Here is a 25,972-nt window from a genome sequence, read left to right on the forward strand (position 1 = left end):
TCAAGAGAGGTTGCTAGGTCAGAGAGATGATCCCAAGCTTATGTAAAGTGAGTCCTCAACGAAGCAGAAAAACCAAAACCAAAGTCAATTTTGAGTCTCAGTGTTCACTACAGAGAAACTTAGGGCAGCTCCTAAACTGCAGTTTTCCATGAGGTCATTTCTCAACTTGTCCCTCAGAAGTGGGAATGAGTGGGATAATCCTGAGCTAGCAGCTGGATCTCTGTTGCTGTACCTCTGCTAGTCCTTGGTGGACTGTACTTCTATGAATTTAACTAGTTTCTTTTGCTGTATAATACATGTGGCTCTGCAGTCAGTAGGGCAGTTAATTATTAACTTGGTAAATTTTGATTTGGAAATTTTATATGGATTTTTTAATAGGTATGACACATCATACTGTATGTGCTGCTTGGTTTTAGAAGAGGTGAAAGAATTATATGATGGATACTCAGTTCCAGTGAATCCTAAAAGGGGGATTTTGTGTTATCAAGAAATAGGCATTGCAATTTGTGTATTGAGCACTGATCTTCCCAGACAGTTGCACAGAGGTTCCATGCAGAGGATTTTGAAGAAAAAGAAAAAGCAAATGGTTTAACTGTGAATTCACAGAGGTGTAGTGGAAGGAGAGGTATATTTTTCCTGCTTCATGCTAATACCCCAATGCAAAGTGGAAATTGAGAAGTGATAAATATTTTCCAGATTTCATTTATTTTTCTTTCTCTTTGTCTATAGGTATAAAAAACCACCAAGAAACAAACAAAAACAACAAAAAAACCCTAACCTCAAACTTTTCATATAAACTACAGGATATGACAGAAGTGCTAGACTTCATAGTGCTTGTTTGTGACATTTTGGTAAATTCTAATTTGTCTGAGTTTTGTTTTATAGGGGAAAAGAGAAAAAATAATGAACCCTATTCTCTGGAGGATTCAAAGAGACCAAGGGTTGTAGGAGATATCCCTATTGAGTTAATCAATGAAGTAATGTCAACAATTACAGATCCTACAGCAATGCTTGGGCCAGAGGTGAGATATAGGCTTGGTGTTGCAAATGGTCTGTTTGTGAATGGTCTGTTCTTAGTAAATGTTCCACATGGATAGAATGTGATAAGCTAAAAGTCCTGTCAAGAAAAATAGACTTTGAAAGGGTATGATTTGGTGAACAAAAAATACTGGTGAAATACATCATAAACATGAAAAATAGTTCTACAGTTTTTTAATGTGTTGTGTGCAGTTAAGAAAGAGACTTGTGAACTATTGATAGTAAGAACATAGAGCTCAGGTTATTCTGCAAGGTGCTTTTGTTACAGAATGGTTTAAAAAGGCAAATTTTTTTAACCTTAACAGATTTTTACAAATCAAATCAGAATAGGATAATGAGAAAATAAAAAACTATATCTTAAAATACCTTTGCCCCATGCCTCCCTTCTTCTCAAGCTTAGCTGCATTCATGATTCTCTGCCTTCTCCCCCAAACAGTGCTGGGGGATGGGGAATGGGGCCACAGTCAGTTCCCATTGTGGTGTCTGCTTCTTCCTCCCCAGGGAAGGACTTCCCACACTCTCTCCCTGCTCCAGTATGGGGTCCCTCTCATGACAGACAGTTCTCCATGAACTTCTCCAACATGGGTCCTTCCCACAAGCTGCAGTTCTTCACAGGCTGCTCCAGCAGTTTAACCTTAAATTTTTTTACCTTAAATTTTTTTTAAATTTTTAAATAAAAAATTTGTTAAGGTTAAAAAAAGGTGATTTGTTAAGGTAAAATAGGGTTCAAGTATTGCAACAGAATGAAAGATCCAAAGTAAAAACCTCTCTCTGGTGCAGAAACTGATCTAAAGAGTTATTTGCTCTGTCTTCCCCAGTTGCTCTTTTTTTTTTCGGCTGGAAGAGAAAAACAAACAGAATTGCGGAATTGTGCCATGCACAGAATTGCACTTTTTTTTCCTTGGCTGGCTTTTCCTCCTTCTGTTCTCTCTGCCAGGCTATGTTTTGCCAGCAGCTCATTTGCCAAGATTTAGCTAGAAACTGCTGAAGATTTGGAACCACCTACATTTCTTATTCAAACTATGCACTGTGACTGATGGCTCTGCATATTACAAATGCTGTGCCAGCCTGGCTGTTGGGGCTGGCAGTGACTAGAAACCCAGCAGCCAAACTTTGCTCAAAAAAGTAAACAGTATGTGCATACAGAGATGTTTTGGCATTGTAAAATGATCTTGAAAAAAATAAGCTAAATACATTTCCTGTATTAATTTAATCTGCATTTAGATATATAGATGCAATTGCTAGATATGTAACAGCAAATTCTGTAGGAATTGAAATCTTTTTTTTAGGCTCTTACAGTAGTGGCAGAGATAGGGGAAAGCACCAATAAAATGAAAAAGACCTACTTTTCCTGTGCTGCCATTGAAATGTGTGATTTGCAGTATGTTTAGGCGAATCCACAAGTCATGCCCGAGCTGGATAAGAGTAAAGCAAATATGAAGACTTAGTGGCATAGGCTTCAGCTGGATGTGTGCTATCCCTCAAGGGGTTTTGGAAGTTTTTGAGTCATAACCATTGTTGTTGTTATCTAATCTGTATCAATATAAATTCAGGTTGGCCCTTGTAGACTGTAGAGTAGACTTACATCTGTCTTATTTGAACGTGGCCCTTCTGCAAAGCTACATTACAAAGGCAGTCATTGGCAGTTCTGTTGGAAAAAGAGAGTGGGGTTTATTTGTTTGTTCATTAAAGCTGTTCTGTCAGAGGATGTGAAATCTCAAAACTGTGATTTTGTTCCTCGTTTTTGTGGTGCAGACCAACTTCCTCTCAGCACACTCGGCCCGGGACGAGGCAGCGAGGCTGGAGGAGCGCAGGGGGGTGATTGAATTCCACGTGGTTGGCAACTCTCTGAACCAGAAGCCCAACAAGAAGATCATGATGTGGCTGGTTGGTTTGCAGAACGTGTTCTCCCATCAGCTGCCTCGGATGCCGAAAGAATACATCACCCGCTTGGTCTTTGATCCGTGGGTATCCTTGGACAGGGGGCTGCCCTGTGAGGCAGAGGGAGTCTGGTGCTGTTTGCAGCAGAGGAGGGGTGGAGAGCAGCTCTGCCTCTGCTACACTTTTGCCATCTTTTCAAGCCCTCATAACTCCTGGTCAATCTAATTGGGTTGTACCCAAGTGCCATCTTGGTGGCTGTATTAATAATAAGTGGCTTCTTGTTGTGGGTCCGTGATGGGTTGACGTTGGCTGGATGCCAGATTTCCACAAAACCTGCTCTATTGCTCCCCTCCTCAGCTGGACAGGGGAGACAAAGTACAAAATTCTTGGATAGAAGGACAAGGAGTGATCACTCACTGATAACTACCACAGGCAAAATAGACTCAACTTGATGAAATTACTTTAATTTTTTACAAATCAAATCAGAATAGGATAATGAGAAAATAAAAACTACATCTTAATATTTTTGCCCCATGTCCCTTCTTCCTAAGCTTAGCTGCATTCATGATTCTCTGCCTTCTTCCCCCAAACAGTGCTGGGGGATGGGGAATGGAGGCCACACTCAGTTCCCATGTGGTGTCTGCTGCTTCTTCCTCTGCAGGGAACGACTTCCCACACTCTCTCCCTGCTCCAGTATGGGGTCCCTCCCATGACAAACAGTTCTCCATGAACTTCTCCAACATGGGTCCTTCCCACAAGCTGCAGTTCTCCATGAACTGCTCCAGCAGTTTACCCTTCCATGGTGAACGCCCTGGGGAGGCTCGCGTCCCTCTGCAGCCTGTGAAGGAGCCCCATGCTGGAGGAGGTGGATGCCTGAAGGAAAGCTGTGGCCCTGTGGGAAGCCCACCCTGGAGCAGCCTCCTGGCAGATCCTGTGACCTGTGAAGAGAGTTGCCCACACTACCTGCCTGAACAGCTTTGCTGGCAGGACTTGTGTCTCTATGGAAAGGGACCCGTGCCACTGCAGTTCCTGAAGGACTGTAGCCCATGGGAGGGACCCCACACTGGAGCAGGGGAAAAACTCCTCTGCCTGAGGAGGAAACTGTGACATAGACAGCATGTGGTGAGCTGACCATAACCCCATTCCCCACCCCCCTGCACTGCTTGGGAGAGACTGTAGAGAATCAGGAAGGAGGAGGGGAAAGGTAGGTCTAGGATTTGTTTTACTTTCTGTCATCCTGCTCTGATTTTGATTGGTAATAAATTCAGCTAATTTCCCCAAGTGAAGTCTGTTTGGCCTGTGGTGGTAATTGTTGAACTATTTCTTCCTGCTCTTACCTCAACTCATGAGTCTTTCATTACATTTTGTCTACCCTGTCCAGCTGAGGAGTTATACAGCAGCTTTGGTGGGCAGCTGGCATCCAGCCAGGGTGAAACCACCACAAAAGCTCAAGCTACTGCATTGCTGCTGTCATTCCACAAGTTTAAAAAAGCACTAAAATATGTACAAGAAAAAAAGAATATATAATATGTATGAAATCTTCTTCAATGGTGGCATATATAATATAACTACTCTTTGGGCTTTTTGGCAGGGGGTCACTTTTGGCACCAACTTTTTTCCCCAAAATAGATCATCTGTATATTGACTGTATCATTTATATGATTTATATGTTACTGTGTATTGAATAATCTAAAGGATGGTGCACTGTTTTTGCACCTTGATAATTATACTAAAATTCCTTATCCTTGACATCAGAGTTGAGATTGCACCTTGCTACATCTTTCCTGGCAGTCATTATAAGTGCAACAGAAATGGATATTTATTCTGGTCTGAGTGTGTGATTAGAAATAAGAAATCTCCTCTCTTACTTCATCAGTTGTATTTGAGACTGATAGCTTAACTATGGAGAGTGCATGCAAGAAAACAGGAATCCCTTAGAAAGGACTTGCTCTCCTGTAACTCCATTAATTTCTAATTTACTCAGGATAAAATCACCCTGCGAACTGTGCAATGGTGTAACTATCAACAATAGATTCAATGAAAGCAATACAACTTTTATTTATTGGGCATTACCTGAGTATCTCAGCATACTTGGCCAAGCCAGGAGCTTGCTCTATGTTGATCACCTTTATGGTACACTGAAAGCATGGTATTAAAGTAACAACTCTTCTATAGATACAGTGGCTAACTTAGGAGGCATACAGAATTGCATTATCATCATGGAAAGAAGTGAATCAAGTTTCTGAAAAAGGAAGGTTAATGGCATTTGATATACTATGTGCATGAATTAAAGTGATTGTTATTTTTGTCTGCTCAGGAAACATAAAACCCTTGCATTAATAAAAGATGGTCGTGTTATCGGTGGTATCTGCTTCCGGATGTTCCCCTCCCAAGGATTTACAGAGATTGTTTTCTGTGCTGTGACTTCCAATGAGCAAGTCAAGGTAAAAAGAATTCTGTATTACTAGTGTTTATTAAATGGATTTGAGTCCCATTCACCCACTGCATGTGCTCCTAATACTTTTAGTCATGTTGAATACCCTGCTGAGTTGCCAGACAGAAATAGATTTTGAAAGATACAGCAATTCTGAATAAAATATACAAAAACCAAACTAAAATGTGCAGATTTAGCATCATCATTGTAATAGTAGGATTACCTGTATTTAATTAATTAAATAAAATTTTTCTCAGCAGAGCAATAGTGGCCAGTAGTCTGCCATTCTTGGAATTTTCATGCCTCTGTCCCCAGTAGCTGTGTCTCTGTCTAGTGTAACATCTTGTGGTTCACTGAAATATGTATTGCTTGTGTGGGGCAGTAATTTGTGTTCAAGCACTTTGTGACATTACATAAATTCAATCTAAATGAGATATAATAAAAAAATCAGGTGTAGTTTTACATCTCAAAAAAAGTACAGGGTCAATTCTGTACACTCGTTTTTGAGTTAATGCCACAGCATTTTCTCAGAATTTTGAGAATTGTGTTGAAAGAATACAAAGCACTATGAATACATGAGATTCCTCCAGCTTTTCCAGCTACTCACCATTTGGTTCAGTGTTTTGCCTTTAGATGGTGCTCTAGCTTCATGATTTTCATTTCAAGAAGCAAGAGCTGAGATGTGGGCTAACTCAGAGTGTATAGCAGTTAACATGCAAAAATTGTACACCCTGGTGCAAAAGAGTAACACAGTGGGATTGAAAGTCTGTGACAACTGTTAATACTCAGGTTATATTTGATTTTATTCTGGTGTTAGAGAGGAGCATTTCCCTACATTAAGCAATGACCTGTCAGCATTCAGAGTGTTTTAGCAAATGCAAATCCTTGCAGAATATGCCTACGTTGTGCTTAACTGCACTACACAGCTGAGGCTGCCAAAGATGTGTTGTGATTTTCTAGGAATAATCTTTCAAAATAATAGAGCAGATAATTCTGACCAATCAGATTGCGACCAGGACTGCATAGCACACTATTTATTCTTTTATCCTCTGGGTGCTTTGCTGTATGAGTTGAGTGTTTCTGAAAATTTGCCTTCCTGCTTTTTGCTCTGAGTGAGCTGACCCTGTCAACAGGTAACTGAGAAAAAAAAAGGTCACATGGGTGACCTGCCAGTCTTAGGAAAAATATATTCCTATTTTAATTCAGTTTGAGGCTGGAGTAAAAAAAATATAGGAATTGTTTTCCCATACAAATTGAATTGGTTTTTAGGTAGTTTGGTCCCCCGTTACAAAATAATTTTAAGTATTACTCTCTGTGGCTTAGTTTCCTGTCTGGCACTTGCCATATTTGGGTCTATGAAATTGTAAATTAAATCAGAAATTTGTATTTTCTAAGTCATTTTTTCTGGCTTTTTTACATAAGTAAAAATTTTCCCAGTTTTCAAGACCAGAGTACCCAAAAGGAATCCATATATGTTTCTCTAAGTGTCCTGTTAGTCTGCATGATGAGAAAATTGAAACATTTGCAGTAACAAAACACTATTATGGGATTACCTATCTATTTTACATTTCTTCATATCACAGCAGAAGGGGATGACTATAGCTTCCTTGGCAATGTGAATAAATGCAACCTGTTGTTTACTTTGGGGCTGAATTTAAATGGAAATCCTACCTGTGTGCAGTCAGAAGGCGTAGCTGTTTATTTGATTGTGGACTCTATAATTTTCTGCTCCTTATTATGGTAATTGTTCACTGTTCCTTTTTATGCTTATGATAAGCTTAGATAATAAATCCTTTGAGGCAAAGACTGTTTTGCTAGAGATGCACAGAACACTGGAATAATTTCAGTATTGTTACTGCTTTGTAGTTTTGAAGTGACATGGCTCAGAAAAGATGCTCTATTGTTACAGTATGTGCAGTTTTGTTATGGGTGAAGTATGTGATTTTAATGGTTGATAGCTAATTTAAAAGAGGAACAAAAAAAAAAAAAGAGGTGGGCACCTTGAATTACAACTTCCATGCTGGGTCACAAAGGTACCTCTACAAAGCTCAAAAGAGTTTGCTCTTGAGTGTGCAACACCCAGTTAATTAAGAGAAACTCTTTTAAACAGGATCGGAAGGAAAGATTGCATTTTGAAAAACAGTGTGTAATAACCCAGGGTCCACAGGTTCTAATATGTGCAGTCCCCAGAGGCTTTGTCATGGCTTTTTCCTGCTATGTTTCACCCAGGGTTATGGGACTCACCTAATGAACCATCTGAAGGAGTACCACATCAAACACAACATTCTCAACTTTCTCACGTATGCAGATGAATATGCTATCGGCTACTTCAAAAAACAAGTAAGTTCAATGCAAGAAATTACTTTGTGCAAGAAGTTTTATATCTAGTAGGGTTGGCTAAATAACTAGGCATGACAAAGTAATTGGATAAAATATATAGTACAATTTTACATGTGTATTTTTTATCTATAAGATGTGCTCATCTTGGGTAATGTTTTTGGCTTCTAATACATTTTACTTTGATAGAATTATCTATCATAACATAAGTATATGGTATAGTCTATAATTTGTCTAGTCTAAAAACTAGTAAAATGTCAGTTCATTCACTGATTCTATAAGAAGTATAAAGAAGGAATAGGCATACCTGTGACAGATAAAAACTTACCTGACCTGCACTTACAGCTCCTCCTGATTTGAAGTATGAGGTTCAAATTCAGGAAAGATGGCAATGTCTGTTCTGTCAAATAGATTTGATAAACAGGTGTCAACTATCTGGTCAGCAAAATGGAGTCAGATTTTTCTCAGAGGTGTACAGCATTAGGCAGTGAAGATGACCTGAATAGTGGGAAATTGCAACCAGGTAGAAGAAATTTTTTTTCCTTTCCTGTCCTGAGAGTGGTGAAATACTGAAAAATGTTGCTGAGGGAGGTGGTGGATTCTCTGTCCTTTTACAATATTCAGGACTGGTCATGGCCTTGATCAGCCAGATATGATGAGACCTGTTCTGAGCTGAGATGGGGCTAAATGACCTCTTCAAGTTCCTTCCAGCCAGTTCTATGGTTCTGTATATAAAACTGGTACAATCTACTCTTCACACATTCAAACGGAGTACAATCTCCCCTATCGCCCTTCTTAGCAATTAACTGTTCTTTTATCAAGTGCCTCCCATGAGAAGGTTTGTGCAACACTGAACCATGGTCTGTAACTCACTGTTGTATTTTTTGTATTTTAACATTATGATGAATTGGGTTCTCAATCCTCATTCATTTCAGTTAAAACAAACATGTAAAAGGAAAATGGCATAATGACAATATAAGTTCTTTTTTTTTTCCTCTTTGTCAGGGTTTCTCCAAAGATATTAAAGTACCAAAAGCAAAATATGTTGGCTACATCAAGGATTATGAGGGTGCCACATTAATGGGATGTGAATTAAATCCAAGGATCCCCTACACGGAATTTTCTGTCATCATCAAAAAGCAAAAAGAGGTGAAGGTTGAAATGAAATGTTGAATGTTACTCTCTATGCAGATGTTTAGAAAGAGTTCAGTGGGTGCTGGGTTAGCTCTCTTCTTTGCTTTGGTGCTTAAATTTGAGTACATACTTTTATTAATTAGAATAATCCCTTCATTCAAGTCCCAGTGCCAAAATTTTGTAGTTGAAGCATCAAATTCTAACTTGCTGACTTAACAAGAGCAAGACTGTTAAAGTCCTGGTATTTTGAGAAGTAATTCACAGTTCAATTTTGTGGTAGTTAACTAAGCAAAATCTTGTGAGGTTGATTTTTTTAAATGATTTTGTCATTTCCTTCCCTCCCATATCAGTAGTGTTCATTAGACTGACATTTAAATGGAGTGTTTGTATTGCATGGCCTGTTTTACTTGAAAGAAAGAGGATTCTTTTTTCTGCCATTTTCAAAATATATAAATCAAGGGTGGACTGTCTTAATTTCCAGTCTGTCCCTCTTTGGATTTTATGTGGGTTGTTTTTTATTTAGTCCTTATTAATATTCTATATAATAAAGCAGTTTATTAGCAAAATAATTATGATGCTCCCACTTGTTTTTAAATACTTTCCTTGTTTTTTAAAGAAATACTATTTATAATTTGTTCTTTCAAGGTTGTTCAAACCTGACTTTTTAATTTTGTTAAAAAAAAGTCTGAATTTATCTTTTTCCTCTTCTTTGAGAGGAAATATGCTGTATGAGGGAGTGAAGGTCCTTAAAAATAAAAATATGTCCATTTTTATTATTTCCAAAGAAATTATTCTATCAGACTGGCAGTGTGCATGGCTGTGCATTTGTTTACTCCAAGTTACAAAGTTTTGAAAGTCACATATCCAAGACACACAAAGCTTAGATAAGTATCTAATTGGGTATCAAGACCACCAAAGAAAATTGCTTAGAATTAGAGGTAATGAGATTGCAAAGTAAAACAGAATGTACCCAGAAGTGGGAAAAGCCTTTCCCTAGCATTTGCAAAGCGAGTAGAATTTTGATTCTGAAGTGTGGCATCATTCTGACATCCTCCAGAGAAAATCTTTCATGAGAGTATCTTTGATTGATACATAAGCAACTCCTACAGACAGATATATGGAGACTTTGAAATGAATAATTTCTAAAATTTTGAATATGAACATGTATGTACATGTAAAAATACCTGCATTCAGTATGTGCCTTGAAATTTTTGACCAGCTGTGCTGAAGCACTTCAGAAGTTCCAGCTGTTAAAATTTTATAGCCCATTCTCAAACTTTCTTCCAGAAAATTTCCTTCTCTTCTCTGCTCCAGTCTTCCCAAGAGCTGTGCAGCTTGTGATCAATAGAGCCAGCAATGACTCCTTTCTTTCTAGATTTGTGCCAAAATAGCTGAGAGACCTAGTAGCTTCATTTGCAGAATCAGTGTTTGCTCAGGTAGCTCAGCCCTATTTTCAGCTTCATGGAAAAGGATTGCAAAGTTAGGAAGTGAGAATGTTTCTGTTCATCACAGTTTTGCATTAATCTTCTGGGTGACTTTAGACCAAATAAATTATTTTTTGTTTTCTCTGCTGCTTTATTACAGATCATTAAAAAACTCATAGAAAGAAAACAAGCTCAAATCCGAAAAGTTTATCCTGGCCTCTCTTGCTTCAAAGATGGAGTACGGCAGATTCCTATAGAGAGCATTCCTGGAATTAGTATGTATCAAACTCTTTTAATGTAGAACAGAAGCAGAATATCCCAAGAAAGGTCCAAGACTAGAAATATTAATGTAGTCACATAGTTCTTTTTGATTAGAATATAATTGTTTTGGTTTGCTGATTTGATTTCTGTGAAGATTGTTGTGCTTCCATTACAACTGCTGTCTTTGAGATTTCCCCAAGGCATCCCAGGCTGATCCTGTTTTCTGTACGTGTGTATAATTTTACTTATATGTGATCACTCTTTGATTTGTATCTTTGATTTGTAGGCAGCATTTTCCCTCTGGCACCATTTTAATGCACTGTACTCCTGAACAACAATGATTTCTGTGCTAGGCATGAACGTACAGGACAAAACAGAATTAAAAATAATTAAGTATCATATTTTGGGGGACTTTTTTTTGGTTATGCTTTTCTGCAATTTATTCATTGTCCCTGGGGAATGAGATTGGATAACTTTGTCATGATTATTCTTTACAGGGGTGGGTTGCAGTAAAATATGTATTGAATTATTGAAAAGAAATGTGTTTCATATAGAAATATTGTAGAATCTTTTCAGCAGTCTGGTGGAAGAATCATGTAGGAAATTGAATGGAGCTGTGGGCTAGATGGTTATGTTATTTATTAGGAGTAGCTTTTATTAAAACAAACCCATTTTACTGCAGTAGTGCTGAAATGGCTTTGAGTTGCAATAACTCAGTTAATGTTTTGACCTACTGTAGTTCCCATATAATATCTCATGTTGTTGGTGTACAGGAGAGACTGGCTGGAAACCAAGTGGAAAAGAAAGAGGGTAAGTGCTACACAAACTAAAATGTTGAAGCAGTTGGGATATTCCTTTGAGAAAAGTGTTTAAACAACAATGTCACTTGATATTTCCTTCCATCCACTGGGAATCAAATAATCTACAAGAGATGAGTTCTTAAGTGGCTTTTTGGTGGTATTTTTAATTTTATTTTTTACTATGGGCAAGTGTGGTTTGGGTAGTGGGGTTCTTTTTTGAGGATTTTTGTTTGGGTTTGTTTGCTTGTTTTAAATTTTATTTCTTCCATAAAATGCTTGTAACTTTGGAGTTGCTTTTAGATAAGATGCAAATAGTAGGAACAAAGATAAGGGACTCAAACTAATCTTTTTGTATTTATATTTCCTTCAAGTAAGGAGTCCAAGGATCCAGATCAACTTTACAGCACGTTAAAAACCATCCTGCAACAAGTCAAGGTGAGTGCTAGCTCTAGTTTACTTTCTGTAAAGATTTTTAAATGATTTCCAATATCTAGTTTCCATATTAGATACCTTACTTTTTTCTTTACCAAAGAGCCATCAAAGCGCTTGGCCCTTCATGGAACCCGTGAAGAGAACAGAAGCTCCTGGATATTATGAAGTTATAAGGTTTCCCATGGGTAATGCCATTAACATTTTTTAAGTAGAGTTTAAAAATCATTATAGCTGCAGACATAGCAGATAAAATTTAATCTGATTGTTTTATGGTAAAAGATATATGTTACTTGCAGCTGAATACCTTGCAGCTGTGAAGTGTCAAGAGTGTGATGCTGTCGTTTGAAATTGATGAGTGTTCTGTGACCTCTCTGAAACATGTGTGGTGTACCTATCTGAAATCTTAGTGTGCTCTAGAGAGCTCTAACAAACTCTTAAATGGTGCAATCAGCTGGAAGCTTTCAGGACTCGGCTGGTGTAGGTGAGTTGTAGGGATATGTTCCTGTGTGTGGTAACTGGTCACTGCAGATCCTACTCATAATGTTAAAAAACCTGAAGGCAAACTTTCAGGGACACCTGAGCATTTGAGTTGCTTTCAAATACAGATTTAAGATTTCTAAATCATATAGACAAAATATTTTCAAAGGTCACAGGGTTTTCTAAGTAAGTCTTAATACTTTGCTCCAATTTAAGTTTAGGAAAATGCTTCATGCAACTAATTTTAAGCTAACTTTTATCTTTCTCTTTTAGATCTGCCACAGTTTTCTGAGGTGTTACATTTATTTCTTTATTTATTTTTACTTCTAAGTAACGCAGCTATTGTTTGTGTAGGATTGCTTGCAAAGGGAAGTACACAACTGCTAATGTTTTTCTTTTGACTGCTTCTCTTATGACCCAGCTTTTTACTTCTGGGACACATAATTTCAATGATAATTCAGTGATACTCTAAAAGAATGCTTGAATTGTACTGCACCAGATTTAAAACTGAATTCTGGCACTCCTTCCTCATTTGTGCAATACTCACCTCTATCATTTTGATTACAGTTTCTGAACCCTTTAATATCATTAGAGAATGAAATACAGATTCATGGCAGGATATTAGCTATCAGTTTCTCAGAAAATAAAAGTATTTGTTCATGTTGCTTTGTGCATGGGCTCCAAGCCCATGTCTATCAAATTAGTTTAATTATTTTTTATATTCAAATTACCTTTCCCAAATAGCAGATGTACATATACTTTATAACCCAATCGCTGGCTTCCTGTACCCCCAACACAAATTTATTTTCTACCAATGAAGAAAAGGAATGTAAGTCCCTTTCTGTGGCAGAGTTTTCTCTGTCTGCTTTTCTGAGAGGTCTAGCTCAGAAATCTGTTTAATCTGAACAGTGGTTACAAACAACTTACCTAAGTTGTCAAACTCAAAGTAGGAATGTTCTCTGTCCTTTTCTTGTTCAGATGCATTACAGTAGAGGTAGGGGCAGCAGTTTACTTTGAGGATTGAGCTGAGGTCTTTGGTTTAGTTTTGCTTTTTTTTTTCAGCTAAGGAACCCAGCATGACTAAACTGTGCCTTGATTTGTGATAAATTCAGCTTTCTTTCTGCTCTCCCTGCCAGCAGGCTGATACTGTAAAAAGTTGTTCAGACAAGATAGAACAGTTGCCTTTATGTTTGTATGCAGACTAAATGGTACAATTTTTGAGAGGTATGGCTGTAATTTTTTTTTACTACCTCTTAAGGTCAGTTCTCATGTAGAAATGCTTTTTTACCCTGTTTTAAGTGCTCTTCAGGTGCTGTATCAAGCAATATTCTTTGGGGTTTTTTTCCCCTTTTCATCTGCCATTCAAAAGCTGTATGGCTGAGTGACAGATGGAACCAAACTTTCACTGTGCTTAGAGGAGAACAGCTTAACTCTCTAGCCAGGCAACATTTGCTATAGGGCGAGCTGAACAGCCTTCTCAGCTGGGTGCTATAATTAGTCTATGGACATCTACTTTAGGTATAGGCACCTAAATTTCAGACTTAAAGGGAGCTGAATGGGCCTTTACTTTTGCAAAATATGGTGCAAAACTAGGGAGTGGCAAGTTCTGTACCATTAGAAAAAGTATTTGAGAGCATCCATTAAACTTTCCTTAAATAATCCCGTCTTGTCAATTTGAAAGGATTTCTTCTCCTTTAATAAATTCAAATTCCCCTCAAAAAAACCAAACCCACCCCCCAAAACCCCCCAAATCATTACCAAAACAAAAACACAACCATATTTTTAAATCTGAAGTTAAAAAGTTTAATTTCTTTGCATTGGAGGTCTTTGGTCTCTGGTGTCCTTGCAATACTCATTGACATTGTCTTCTTCATTTCCACTACTACTGTTTCAGTTTCACAAAGGTGCTGCTGATGCCTGGCTCAAGCATTGCTAAAAACTAGTTAGAGCATCTGAGGTGAGAAAAGCCAAGGCATCCAGCACACCTCCCACTACTTCTATTCCTGTACTCACTCCTAGAACACTTGTAATGTAGACAGAATTTTTAAATGCTTGATGAGAATTACTGGGAAAGTGACTATGTGGAGAACACAGATGATTTACATATTTTATGGATGACTGATTTTAGTATAAAGGAGAACACTTCTTAAAGAATGTTCTGTAAGTAAATGTTTTGCATGATGCTCTGAAAGCAGGGGAGATCAGTTCTCACATGGTTCTTAAAAAGGATATAAAACTATAAACTCTGAAGAGGTAATAAAAATATATGTAGAGTGTAGGACAAATTTTATCTTTTTTTTCAAGGCTACAAATCCTGCTTGTAGTGTAGACCAGTGTATCTTCTCTGCTGTGTTTGCACAGCAGCAAGGATTTTAGTTTAACATACATGTTTTGTGATGTTTGAATTCTTTGCCCATATACCCCTAAGGCCTCCTCCAGCAGAGCTGAGAACAGGTTGTCTCAGGACAGTCAGAAGAGGATTAGGGACATCTACTAACCACAGAAAACTCAGAGCTCTAAGTATGAGAACAGAACAAAAAAGCTTTAATGTTTTAAAGAATGAAAAATAAACGCTACATAAATTAATCCTTACAGTGAGATATTGCTTAGTTCCAGCAGCTCAGTTACTTTTGAAACTAAAATACAGACCCTGCCTGAATTGAAGGCAATTTCCATTCCAAATCCTAGCTTTGCCAGTTCATGTTAAATGGCAAATCAGTCTGAAGGGACACTGCACACAAAACGTATTTGAATCCAACGCTGTTAATCTATTTTTCTTCTGTGCAGATCTCAAAACAATGAGTGAGCGACTCAAGAACAGGTACTACGTGTCTAAGAAATTGTTCATGGCAGACTTGCAGCGAGTCTTTACAAACTGCAGAGAGTACAACCCCCCCGAGAGCGAATACTACAAATGTGCCAATATACTGGAGAAATTCTTCTACACAAAAATTAAAGAAGCTGGATTAATTGACAAGTGACACTGTCTTTTTTACAACCAAATAGTGTGCCTATGTTATGGACAGGGAAAGCCGTTCTATATCTGAGTTGTGGGACTTTTAAGAAACTTCTGTTTAATACTTAGCACTTTTAAAAACCCTTTTAGTTTTGCAAACATGTATTATACTGAAGTTACAAAAATTATTTTATTAAAATGCTTTATAATGTATTTAATTATGGAATATTTCTTTTGTGTGCCGATTACCTTATGTTCCTAATAAGTTTATCAGCTACAGCCTCAGAAACCCCACAAACATGGGGGAAGTTGCACATGTTTGGGAAGATGAAGAAAATTCCCAGACAACAGATGTTATAGCTCACCTAATGTTATAGCTTACCTAATGCAGTACCTATTTGATAAAGTTTTATTATTTTTTCCAGTAAAAAAGAAAATTGTAAGGGAAAACAACAGGTGTGGGGGGGTTCTGAAACACTTGTTTCTTTGTAGAATCTTTTTATAAGATATTATTTTTTAAAAGAAACACTCAGCTGGTTGAGAAGCTGTGAGAGAAGAGCAGTCAGTTCTGAAAAAGGACTGCCTGTGATCTTTGATAGATGCAAGTTTTTCTATTCATTTTCAGTTTTGATAAATATTTTACCTGCAAATTGTAATCTCATAACCACTCTTTAAAAAAAAAAAAAGAAAAAAGAAAAAAAAATCTGGCTAGATGTGCAATGTCATAGTGACTTGGCTTATGCAGGACATAAGTACCCAAAATAACTTTAGAGACTACTTTGCATCTACTAGACAATTTTAATTGGCTCAGTAGAGTTAAGGTTTTATGCACTTCATGATCCACCCTACTTACTACTCCTCACTGCTAAATTCTTTAGGTTGTTCAGCAGAAATAAGACTATTGTACACAAAGGAAGACAACATAGGACAGCTTCAAGCTTAGATACTTGGCTCTGTGGTAAACTGGATTTTCTACCAAGCTTTATTGTAAATGCATATTAACTGTGATTATTTAGACCCAGAAACATATTAACATTATACAACTCTTAGTATACCTTCCAAAGGAACACACACTCATATATACATAAAATATACATAAAATATATATACATTTTGCTGCTTACACTACAGTTAAGAGGTACACTTAAATTCTTAATGGAGATCAGTACAGGCCAAAAAGCTGTCCCTTGACATTTTCTAATTAGAGTTTGTAAATTATAACTGCTTTTGTGAAAAACAGATTAAACTTTCATTCTTCGTGTTTTATATTTACAGATGTTATACTGGTAAAATTCAAGTTATGAGACAGAGAAAACCAATCCTGTGCTGTGTCAAAGAATCTATTCCTGCAAAATGCCTGTGCAATGTTAGATCACAGATCAATTCAGCAAGGAGATGTCAAGAACTATCTAGAAGTAGTAAATGTGGTACCCAAGGTATTCAAAATGTAAATGCTGGACTTGCCATTGTGTTTTGTATGAATTTAGTCTGACCTACATTGGGATCTATAACAAAGGTACAGTGAGTACTTTTTCTTTACTAGCCAGAACAGGATACTATAAACCTGTTTGGTAGATTGGGCCTACAGATGCACCTGTTAAGCTTGGTAACCTGTGAATTTTTGTTATTTTCAGAGTAGATTTTCTTATCGTCTTTCAATCAGATTGTCTCTTCTATATTGAAACGTGTTTTCTAATTTAAGAATTAATATTTTCATAGATACTGTGCAATAAAGTTATGGTAGGATATGTGGTTTTGCAAATGCTTTAACAGCTGATGAACTTTACATTTGTCAAATTAATATATTGTACTGGTACAGAATAGTTTTAAATTATATATGTACAAAACCCTACCTATTTTGGTCTCTGTTTTTTCATTACTTGGTACTTCAATTCATCACTTCAATTTTTAAAGCTTGCTCAGTCCAGTAAGAAAAAAGCTACCCAGGCCCACCACACCTGCTTTGGGCTGCTCTACTATCACCCTGCTCTTTTTCCTCTCCCTGCTATAACAGCTGTTGCAGATTTGTTTCCTGAAAAAGCACCTGAGGTTCACAGAACACCCTCAAGGATCATTAAGTGCACCTCTAATGTGAATGGCTGATACAGGGATAGGACCCACAACCTTGGCATTATTAGGATGAGGCTCTAACACTATAGTTCAACCACTCTGCTTAAGTTCCTCTAGTCCTAGAATTCCAGACTGTGGAAATCCAAAGACTGTGTTGTGAACAACTGTTTTCAAATGCTCAGTAGCAGAAGCTAGTATTAGTATTATTGAGAGCCATGGAAAAAGTTACAAATAAAATATGCCACCACATAAGATGAGCACAGAATACACAGGCCTGTTATGCCCACTCCTGACATTAGTGCCCTTGGAGCAACTATGGAAACTGCCAAAAGAACACCAATTCACTCAGAGCTGTTTCAAAAGACTAAGATGTTTATTATAAGATTCTACATGAAACTACAGCCATCACATAAACAAGATCTGTACAAACACAGTTATTAAAAATACTTGCTGCTCAAAACATTTTAAGTGCCTGAAGTTCACCCATACAATGACATTCACCATCTTATCCATCAGAGATTTCTCATAGACTCCCAGATCCGGTCAAAAGGAGCTTGAATAGAATCACTTCAGTTATAAAAGTAATCAATCTGTATCATTAAAAATAAGTCACTAGAATAAATCCAGGCCCCCTTAATCTGATGTCCTTAACGCTAGACACACAAATATTTACATATTTATATAACATACTGTGCAACAAAATACTTCATCCAGGAAATGACTTTCTTCGTGGCAGAAGCATGGTTTTGCTGGGAATCTCAAGGACAACTAACCAATTTCTCATTGGATATTTTCATAGAATCTTTCTTGCGAGAATGTCGCTTAGCATCTTTTTTCAGCTTGAAAATTGGAGAACACAGGAACTTTGTATCTGTAAATGGATCTCCTCTCCTGAGTTTCCTGTTTGAAAGAAAAAACAAAAAGGCAAAATGAGTTCTGTTCCCTACATCACTCAAAACAATAACTTTTAGCTAGTAAGCTTCATTTCACACAAACTAGGCTCTATTATTAACTTTAGAATTTGAGTACTTTGAGCTCTTTTTTTAAGGTCTTGTTTTCAAGATCTAAATAAGCTTCTCAAATCCTCTATTGGATGGAACATCATGAACTTCATGTCAAACTGAAAAGTCAAGACACCTACCCTACAATACTCGGTTCTTTGTAGTTCACAGTAACACTACAGCTTCGCCGCTTGCGTTTTGGGGACTGAGGTCCTTCACCTTCAGGGACAATTTCTGCATCCCCAGTGCTGGGGAGCACTGCAGCTGTATTGGTAACATCACAGAGATGCCCACGAGATGGCTCAGAAGGCTGCTCTGTGAAGAAATTAGGCACAGTTCAGTTCATTCAGATAAGCAAGCTTTAAAGAAAATCTAACCGTTCTTAAAACACTACTCTTTTAGTTGCTATTAAAAAAAAAAAAGCAACTTAAAACAATAAAGCCTAAATCTCCTAAACAATGTTATCTTTCAAGAAAACAAAACCAATTACAGAACACTTTCTGTACTTACTAATAGACTTATCACTTGATTTGTTTTCAGTCTCTTCTTCATGACAGAGCTTCTGCTCACGCTGTGCCAAACATCTTTTAGACCTTGGCCTTGGATGGATTGGTGACATAGGGCTCTCATCCACCAAACTTCGCCTTTTCTTTGATTTACTCTTGTAAGGCTCATAGAGGCTGTCATCTGAGTCCCCTGCAGTACTGCTTGACTCAATGGTATTGGTTTCAGCTGAATCTTCTTCATCCTCCACTTCAGTATCACTGTTGTTCACCTTGTTTTGTCGAAAAGGTGTAAGATGGACACTCTCTTCCAAATGAAAGTCATAAGCATCACTGATGCCACCCAAGAAATTCTGCTTTTCTTTAGAAGCCTCTTTACCCAATTTTCCTGGTCTTTGTTGGGAAGTAAGTGGCCATTCCAGTTTTCCTTTCTGATGCTTTTCTTTCCTTCGTTGAGGGTTTTCTCTGCTTTTACACTCTGGTTGTTTAAGATCAGAATTACGTTTCAATTTGAACTGTGCAGTTTCAGAAGTTTTCTGCTTCAATACCAGCTCTGAATCAACCTTGCTTTCATTCAAGTGAGGAACAGCTGCATTTATATTTTCTGTAGCACACTTCTCTAGACTTTCCTCAAGCCTAATTTCATCCTGTTCAGAAAGTTCTTTTACTGAATCAGGTGCTTCTAAATGGTCCAAGACACCAGTACAAATTACATCATGGTTCCTCATCGTCGAAAAGTGACGTCTGGTGGATACACTTTTTGGTAACACACTACCAAATCCAAACTTTACACTTGAAGAAACATTTTCCAGCTCTGGCTCTGTGTTGTTCAGATGAAAATCAGATGGCTGCCCTTGTAATTGAAGGGAAAATGTCATATTAAAGGCAAACAGAAAAATCATGTTAAGATGTGCAAAAATTCTGAACCTGTCAAAAATTCAGACTATTCTTTGGGTTTTCTCCACAGATTTTTATAATCTAGGATTTGGCAATTGAGATCAGCTCTGCTTAATATCGCTTCCATGCAGAAAGCAGTTAGGTAATATAACACTGGCATTTTCCTCTAAACTGTTCCTTTTGGAAAGGTTATTTACAGATCATTTATTTTCCTGAGTATTTTGCTTTGTTAACAAGTTTTTATTGATTTCATAAATGCCAATGACTGTATAAAGGCAATTTTACTTGGTTGAACTGTTTGATAGATAATGAAACTGGATGTAGCTATAGAGAAGATAAAGCAGTTTTAAATTCCTCCCCATTTTGCTGGACACCTTCATTTAAACATTTTAGCAGTGGACAGCATTAGTATTTGCCCTTTATGACAAGAAGCAGAAAGTTACTTGTCAGTTCCTTTAAAAGCAGCAATGTTTTAAACTCGTACTCACACATTGTTTTCCTAATTCAAAAATAGAGCAACATCTGATACTTTGATTTAGTTACCTTCACTTGGAATTATTTTGGTAAAGGAAATGTCACTTTCAGATTCCACACAGATCTTTGACAAAGAATTTCTGTCACCACCAGCTTCCATCCCACTTGGAAGTACAGGACCATCTTCTAGAACACACTTTAGAGGTTCTCTAGAGAAAAATACCAAAGGTAGTATTTACTGAACAGCAGTAGATTTTAACACAAAGAACAGTTTTCATTACACTGGGTTACTTCCTTTTTTCCAGTCAGAAAATTAAACTTCCTGTAACAGATTTTTCCAAAGATAGACAGGCACTAATCAATGATACTTACATTGAATGTGTTAGTCCTGTGACACTGCAACTGTTTCCAGGACCTGAAGAAAGCACTCTTTGATTCTGTCAACAAAATCTTACTGTGATTATATGGCTGAAACAAGTTTGCACCATCAACAAATTTTAGACAATAGCCAAGTTACCCCAAAAGCACCAAAGAATACCTTGACTCTCTGTCTAGCTAATACCAAGTGCCGTGGGTGTTAGCCAGCCACCTTCTCAGCCTCTGCACATCAGCACATTCATCCCCAGCTCAATCCTACAGCAAGCAGACAGGGGAAGGAACTGTGCCTCAGAAAATCAGGGTGCTCCAACCACTGCCTAGCAGAGCCTCAGTCCCACTTATTGACACATCCCCACAGTGTGCACCCCGGGATACTGGGAACTGTGGACTAGTCCTTGCTCTGAACTAGGGCTCAGATCTAAAAGTCTACGTGCAGCTATGGTGGAAGAAGTGAAAGCAATCAGAAACAGAAGTCCTGCTCCTCAAGACAAAAAGGCACTTACTACATCTATGGAACACAAGTTCTTTGCTGGGCCAAGGAGAGTGACTGAGTCCAGTAAATTCTGAGAGACTTTGGAAATTATCTCATTCAAGGCCGACAGTCGGTTCTAATGGACAAAGGAAGAACAGTAACACTGTTACTATCATACTCTAGTATTAACTACAAACTTATCAGCATTATAACTAAAATCTGAAGAAACCTCCATCAGGTGCCTTCACATGTGATAAGCTCCCTACAAAATTCACAGAAGATAGAATAAACATAAAATCTTAATTAACAAAAATGAAAGTCTTTCTTATTTTAGGTAAATAAGAAAGAGTAGTGAGAAAAAAAATTCATTACCATGTGTCAAGGTACTCGAACTAGCATACCAAATTAGGTGAAAAAAATCCCCATTGAACATACTGAGTTAATGTTTTATGAAACATTTAAGATCATAAAAATATCTGTCAATGGATTGGTACAGATTCTGATGGTCAGCTTCACCAGCTCATATAGTTATTATTACAAATACCTCCACATGTCCTTGTTCTTGCTGGAACCTATGATTTCTTTGCAAGTCAAACATTTGAGCCTTCAAAATGTGATACTCTTTCCTTAGCTGAAGAATGGTAGCTTCAGCTTCCCTCAATTTGAGCTTGTGTTCTTGCAAGGACAGAGCCAAATCTCTGTTGTTTGCTTGAATGACCTTCATTTTGTTGGAGGTGCTGTCTGCAACAGAACAGTGAGTGTTTCAAATGGGATTGAAAAGAAAACAAATAAATTATAAGTCCTAAGACGTTTAAGCATCTTACTTGCTCTTTTGGCCTTTACGGTGGAGAACTGGGTAGTTTTACCCAGCCTTAACCATTTCTGAGTTCTTTTCTCTCTCATACGTTGTTTTATATCACTCAGACTGTCTTTGAAGGACTTTCTCGAGGATTCTGCCATCTTCTACCTTTAAAAGTAGAGAGTGTGAGGAACCCACGAAGCTGGGGTTGCACCACGCACCCCCGACGCCAAAAGAAAAGGCACAGGGAGAGACGAGTGAAGTTCGGGGCAGTTTTAAGCGGAGGAACACACGCAACAAAGCCCCACAGCCAGGAAAAGACAGGCAGCTCTGGCCATTCTCACCGAGGCCGCTGTCCCGACCGCGCGGAGGCTGAACTGCAAAACGCTCGGTGCCCGCGGCAGGGCCGGGCAGGGCTTTAAACACCGGCGCCGGAGCCAAGAGCTCGCCTGGCGTGTCCCGAGGCGCCGGCAGCCGGCCCCAGCTCCTCTAAGTGCAGGCACAGCGTCCCAGCACCCAGCACGGCCGGCCGTACCTCCTCGGAAGGGCGAGCGCAGAGCGGAGCCTTTCCCCCCGACCGGCTGCGGCCGCCCGAGCCCCCGGCGGAGGCGGGAGGGCCCGCACGGATCCGGGAGCAGCAGCGGCCTGGATTTTCCCTCGTCCCGCAGCTCGGTGCTCCCCCTTCCGCGCACGTCCAGCTCCTCTCTCCCCGCGGCCCGGCTGTACCTGGCTGTGCCCTGTGCCCCGCTCGGCCCCCGGGACGCCAGGAGCGCCCGCTCGGCCCCGCGGGGCGGCACCACCCACGCCCGCCACTACCGCCACGCGCCGTTCAAACGTCGCCGCCGCCGCCTCCCATTGGTGCGCCCCGAGCCTTACGTCACGCTGCGAGCGCCGCGCGCACCCGCGCCTGGCCCCGCCCACCTCCGGCACCGCCTCAGTAACGGCGGGGCGGACAGCTGAGGGTTAAACGGCAGGGCCCGGGCATTAAACTCCTTAATTTAACTCCTTAACTTAACTCCTTAATTTAACTCCTTAATTTGTGGTGCTTTATTACCTGTGGCCGCTTCTTACACCAGTAGCAGCATGAGCCTTTCACACTTTGGAGCTGCGCTGTGAGAGTTACCCAGGCTGTGAAGCGTAGGACAAGCGCGAGAGGAAAGCCAGTGTCTTTACAAACGATTTGAAGGGTGAAGGTGTGGGTGTTAAAGTCTCTGAAATGAGTGTTGGTGTCTCTAACTTTGGCAGCAGGTTTGTTGCAGAGCCCAGGCAGCTTGGCTTGTGAAACAGACAAGCACAAGCCTAGGTTTCTGAACTTTGGGGTAAAATAGTAGGTTCAAGAGGGGAATATGTGGCAGGTGGATCGGGAAGGCTGTACCTTCCCAGTGCTTCAGCGATGGGCAAAAGAAGAGGCCAACATGCGGCCGGGAGTTCAGGATAAAAGGAGGCTGTCCGTCCCCCCCCCAAAACCTCAGGAGAGAAAACCCTGCATCTGTGTGTCCCAGTGGACGCTCTCTTTATTAGGATGAAGTTACAGGACTCCTCTGTCTCCTTTTTGGACATAAACCTCTCTGGCATTTGTGGATTTTCCTGACAAGCGTGAGGGAACTTGCACCTTCTGTGTGCTTATACACATCTTTACCACGGCGTGCTGAACCTTGATTAACCACTGAGAGAAATGGGAGGAAAAAAAAATCAGTGAAATGATGTCTTGTTAACAGAATAAATGGTATTCTTGATTCTGTTAAATCAGCATTTCATAGCTGCTACACTTTTTCTTGGTCTTACAGCTATTCCTGATTTCCTGGTTTTATTCATTACAGCTTGGATATGTTGTGGCAATCTGATTTCAAACTTGAAAAATTCTCGTGGATCATGACAGAAACCGTGATGTGTGTGCTTTTGTCCTTTCCCACTCCTTGCAAAGTCATGTAATTTTTCCAGTTCAGCCTTGAAGGCCTCATCTGTGTAGTTTTACAGTAGTATAAATGAATATTTAACTTACTCTCCTACTTTATCAATAGATAGCGTTAAAGTTGGTGTTGCATTCCTGTTAGCAAAGAAGTTGTCCTGCAAGCCCAGCCCTGGATGCAGTGTGACAATTCCCCTTGGAGACATAAGATCGTGTAAAAAAAACATATTTTCTTTAGGATTGAGCATGAAAAATTATGAGCAATTTACACACATTATAGACCCACTTACTTACCAGTAACACACAAAACTACAGCAACCCACAATCTTAGTTTCTCATTACATGTTGTTTTCTTTTTTCTCATCTGCTTGATGAACCTGAGTACAACAACCCACCCATCCTTCCAGCCCCAAAAAACTCTCCCAAAACAAAACCTCACAGGCCTGGGGGAAGAAGAAAATAAATGTTTTTAAAAACCCAACCAAGCAACCAAAAAACCCCCAAACCACCTCCGTTTCCCTTCCCCTCTCTCCCTCCCCTGCCAAACCAGAAGAAAAATAGAGGCATACTGGACATTAAGAACTACATAGTCTGTAGAAATGCTGATTTTCCGCTATTGTATGATTAGCTTCACATCCCCCTCCCTCAGGCCTCTCACTGTGTTAAAGGCCATGATTGGGCATGCTCCTCCACTCAGCTGTAGCAAACAGTGTCACTTGGAGCCTTGCAAATCTGTCTCTAAACATAGATGAAACTATCTGGTTGAATTCAGCTTCTGGGGGCTTGGAGGTTGTTTTTCGTATTTTGGTTTTTTTTGGTTTTTTTTTTCCAGCTAGGCACAACTATTCTAACCCAAAGCAATACCTTTCCCTACAAACTTTGTCTTGCTTAAAGGCAGCAGGTGTTTTGCATTTAGCCAAGTAGCAATTGATAGCTCCCAGCAGTGCTGGTAAGGTCTTTTATCCATTAGTCATTTATTAGTTTGACACAAACACACTGATTGTGATTAAATGAACCCTGTTTTAATGAAAAAATAATGCTTTCCTCATTATTATCTAAGTGCTACTCTTTATTAATTTTTTTTTGTTCTGAATACACTTATATCACTTTTTTCCCATTCTATTGTTTCCATCAATTTTGTTACAGCTCTTTCAGAAACACTTTGGAATCTTTCTGCAGATTATCTTTTATTTCCTGTATTTGAATTTCTATATCCTGATAATCACATTTTCACTGGTACTGAGGTGTGCTCCTTTGTGTCTCATCTCTATAGCCAGTTTTGTTTCTATTAGATTATTTGCAGGCTACACCCTGTGTATGTATCATTTTACATATTTATAGCGGAGGATTCCAAGTAGTGAATTTTTCTAGCTCAACTGAATCTTTGCTGTAAGCAATTTCACGTTTTCCTCCATAAAGATTGATGCTGTCATTGCTGCCAGAGTTGCTGTGGATTATTAGTTTATTTCTAGTGGGTGTACTCATGTGGCAAAACAGCTGCTGCAACTGCAATTGCAGTATGGAAAGATTTGCTCTCATCTTAGATTTATTATCTTGTATTACAAGGCAAGAGTTACTTCATATAATGACAGCAAATTACAGGAATCAGAGCCATGATTCTGGGAGCATTCTGGATACTACTTATCAGAGCTGCCTGAGTGTGATGTTACATGGTGATGTCCAATACATTATTTTAGGCCTCAAAGTTTTTTAGAAAGTTGTTTTTCCCAACTAAGCAAAAAATCAGATATTAAATATCCTGTGCAGATTTAAGTAAGTTACTTCTATTGCTACCAAAACCAATGTCTTCAAATAAATGGAATTTTAACTTTTTGAGTGAATGCTTATGAGAGGCATTGATAATCCAGTACTTGATGAAAAATATTTTTAAAACTCTTACTGGTTTCAATAACAGGATGAAGTGTATGGCTCTATAAGAACAGATGTTTAGACTTGCTGTATTTAGTTTTTCACTCATTTTTGATGACCACTAGTAGGGCACAGAAGAGCAGCCATGATATGGTGACTGATGGTAGGCTTTTGTTGATGCAGGCAGCTGGGTAACCTCCAGATACCCAGCTTAAATACCCCACCCATCTTTTCAGCTGCTCCAAGTCCAAGCCTGCATCAGACAACCACAGTGGTGGTGTTGGTACTATCTGGTGTTAACCATCACAGTTACTGAGTTAGGATGGTAGATATGACTCATATTTTACTACCTCTACCACAAAGAGGTACAGAGCTGGAAATCACGATGTATGGAATGCAGTGCATACTGTATGGACAAAAGGAAAG

The 25,972-nt window shown here is 38.9% G+C and overlaps 2 protein-coding genes across 10 annotated transcripts in view; one reads left to right on the forward strand and one right to left on the reverse strand.

Annotated features, from left to right (window-relative positions):
• Positions 1-17,026, forward strand: part of KAT2B (lysine acetyltransferase 2B) — a 40,722-nt gene extending 23,696 nt beyond the window's left edge. The window contains exons 9-19 of one of the 9 annotated variants that reach the window (XR_011679562.1): positions 886-1,022; positions 2,794-3,002; positions 5,237-5,363; positions 7,583-7,693; positions 8,696-8,839; positions 10,409-10,523; positions 11,283-11,319; positions 11,681-11,744; positions 11,816-11,926; positions 12,038-12,222; positions 15,006-15,195. Coding sequence is in view for 6 of the 9 variants with exons in the window: in XM_071429317.1 (XP_071285418.1) it covers positions 886-1,022; positions 2,794-3,002; positions 5,237-5,363; positions 7,583-7,693; positions 8,696-8,839; positions 10,409-10,523; positions 11,283-11,319; positions 11,681-11,744; positions 11,842-11,926; positions 15,006-15,199 (1,223 nt within the window). In the remaining 3 variants the exon portion in view is untranslated. Of the gene's footprint in view, positions 1-885; positions 1,023-2,793; positions 3,003-5,236; positions 5,364-7,582; positions 7,694-8,695; positions 8,840-10,408; positions 10,524-11,282; positions 11,320-11,680; positions 11,745-11,815; positions 11,927-12,037; positions 12,223-15,005 lie in introns of those variants that run through there. The other 8 variants (XR_011679561.1, XR_011679563.1, XM_071429319.1 and 5 more) reach the window with 8 other exon arrangements.
• A 572-nt stretch (positions 17,027-17,598) lies between these two features.
• SGO1 (shugoshin 1) lies at positions 17,599-22,011 on the reverse strand. Its single transcript, XM_071429334.1, has 8 exons — positions 21,794-22,011; positions 21,514-21,710; positions 21,001-21,105; positions 20,492-20,556; positions 20,189-20,328; positions 18,756-19,601; positions 18,386-18,560; positions 17,599-18,144 (listed from the first exon to the last, which is right to left on the reverse strand). The coding sequence occupies exons 1-8, from the start codon at positions 21,927-21,929 to the stop codon at positions 18,003-18,005; spliced, it is 1,806 nt and encodes a 601-aa protein (XP_071285435.1). The 5' UTR covers positions 21,930-22,011; the 3' UTR covers positions 17,599-18,002.
• Positions 22,012-25,972: the final 3,961 nt, after the last annotated feature.

The sequence above is a fragment of the Agelaius tricolor genome, unplaced genomic scaffold (assembly GCF_023055355.1).
Source record: "Agelaius tricolor isolate 1412-34295 unplaced genomic scaffold, bAgeTri1.0.p SCAF_6, whole genome shotgun sequence".
In the NCBI taxonomy this organism is placed as follows: domain Eukaryota; kingdom Metazoa; phylum Chordata; class Aves; order Passeriformes; family Icteridae; genus Agelaius; species Agelaius tricolor.

Coding starts and splice junctions, on each gene's coding strand:
- SGO1 (XM_071429334.1), bottom strand. CDS start 21,929: ATGGCAGAATCCTCGAGAAAGTCCTTCAAAGACAGTCTGAGTGATATA. Junction 18,561..18,755: donor ATCAAGTGATAAGTCTATTA/GTAAGTACAGAA, acceptor ATTTCTTCACAG/AGCAGCCTTCTGAGCCATCT. Junction 18,145..18,385: donor AAAGAACCGAGTATTGTAGG/GTAGGTGTCTTG, acceptor TCTTTCAAACAG/GAAACTCAGGAGAGGAGATC.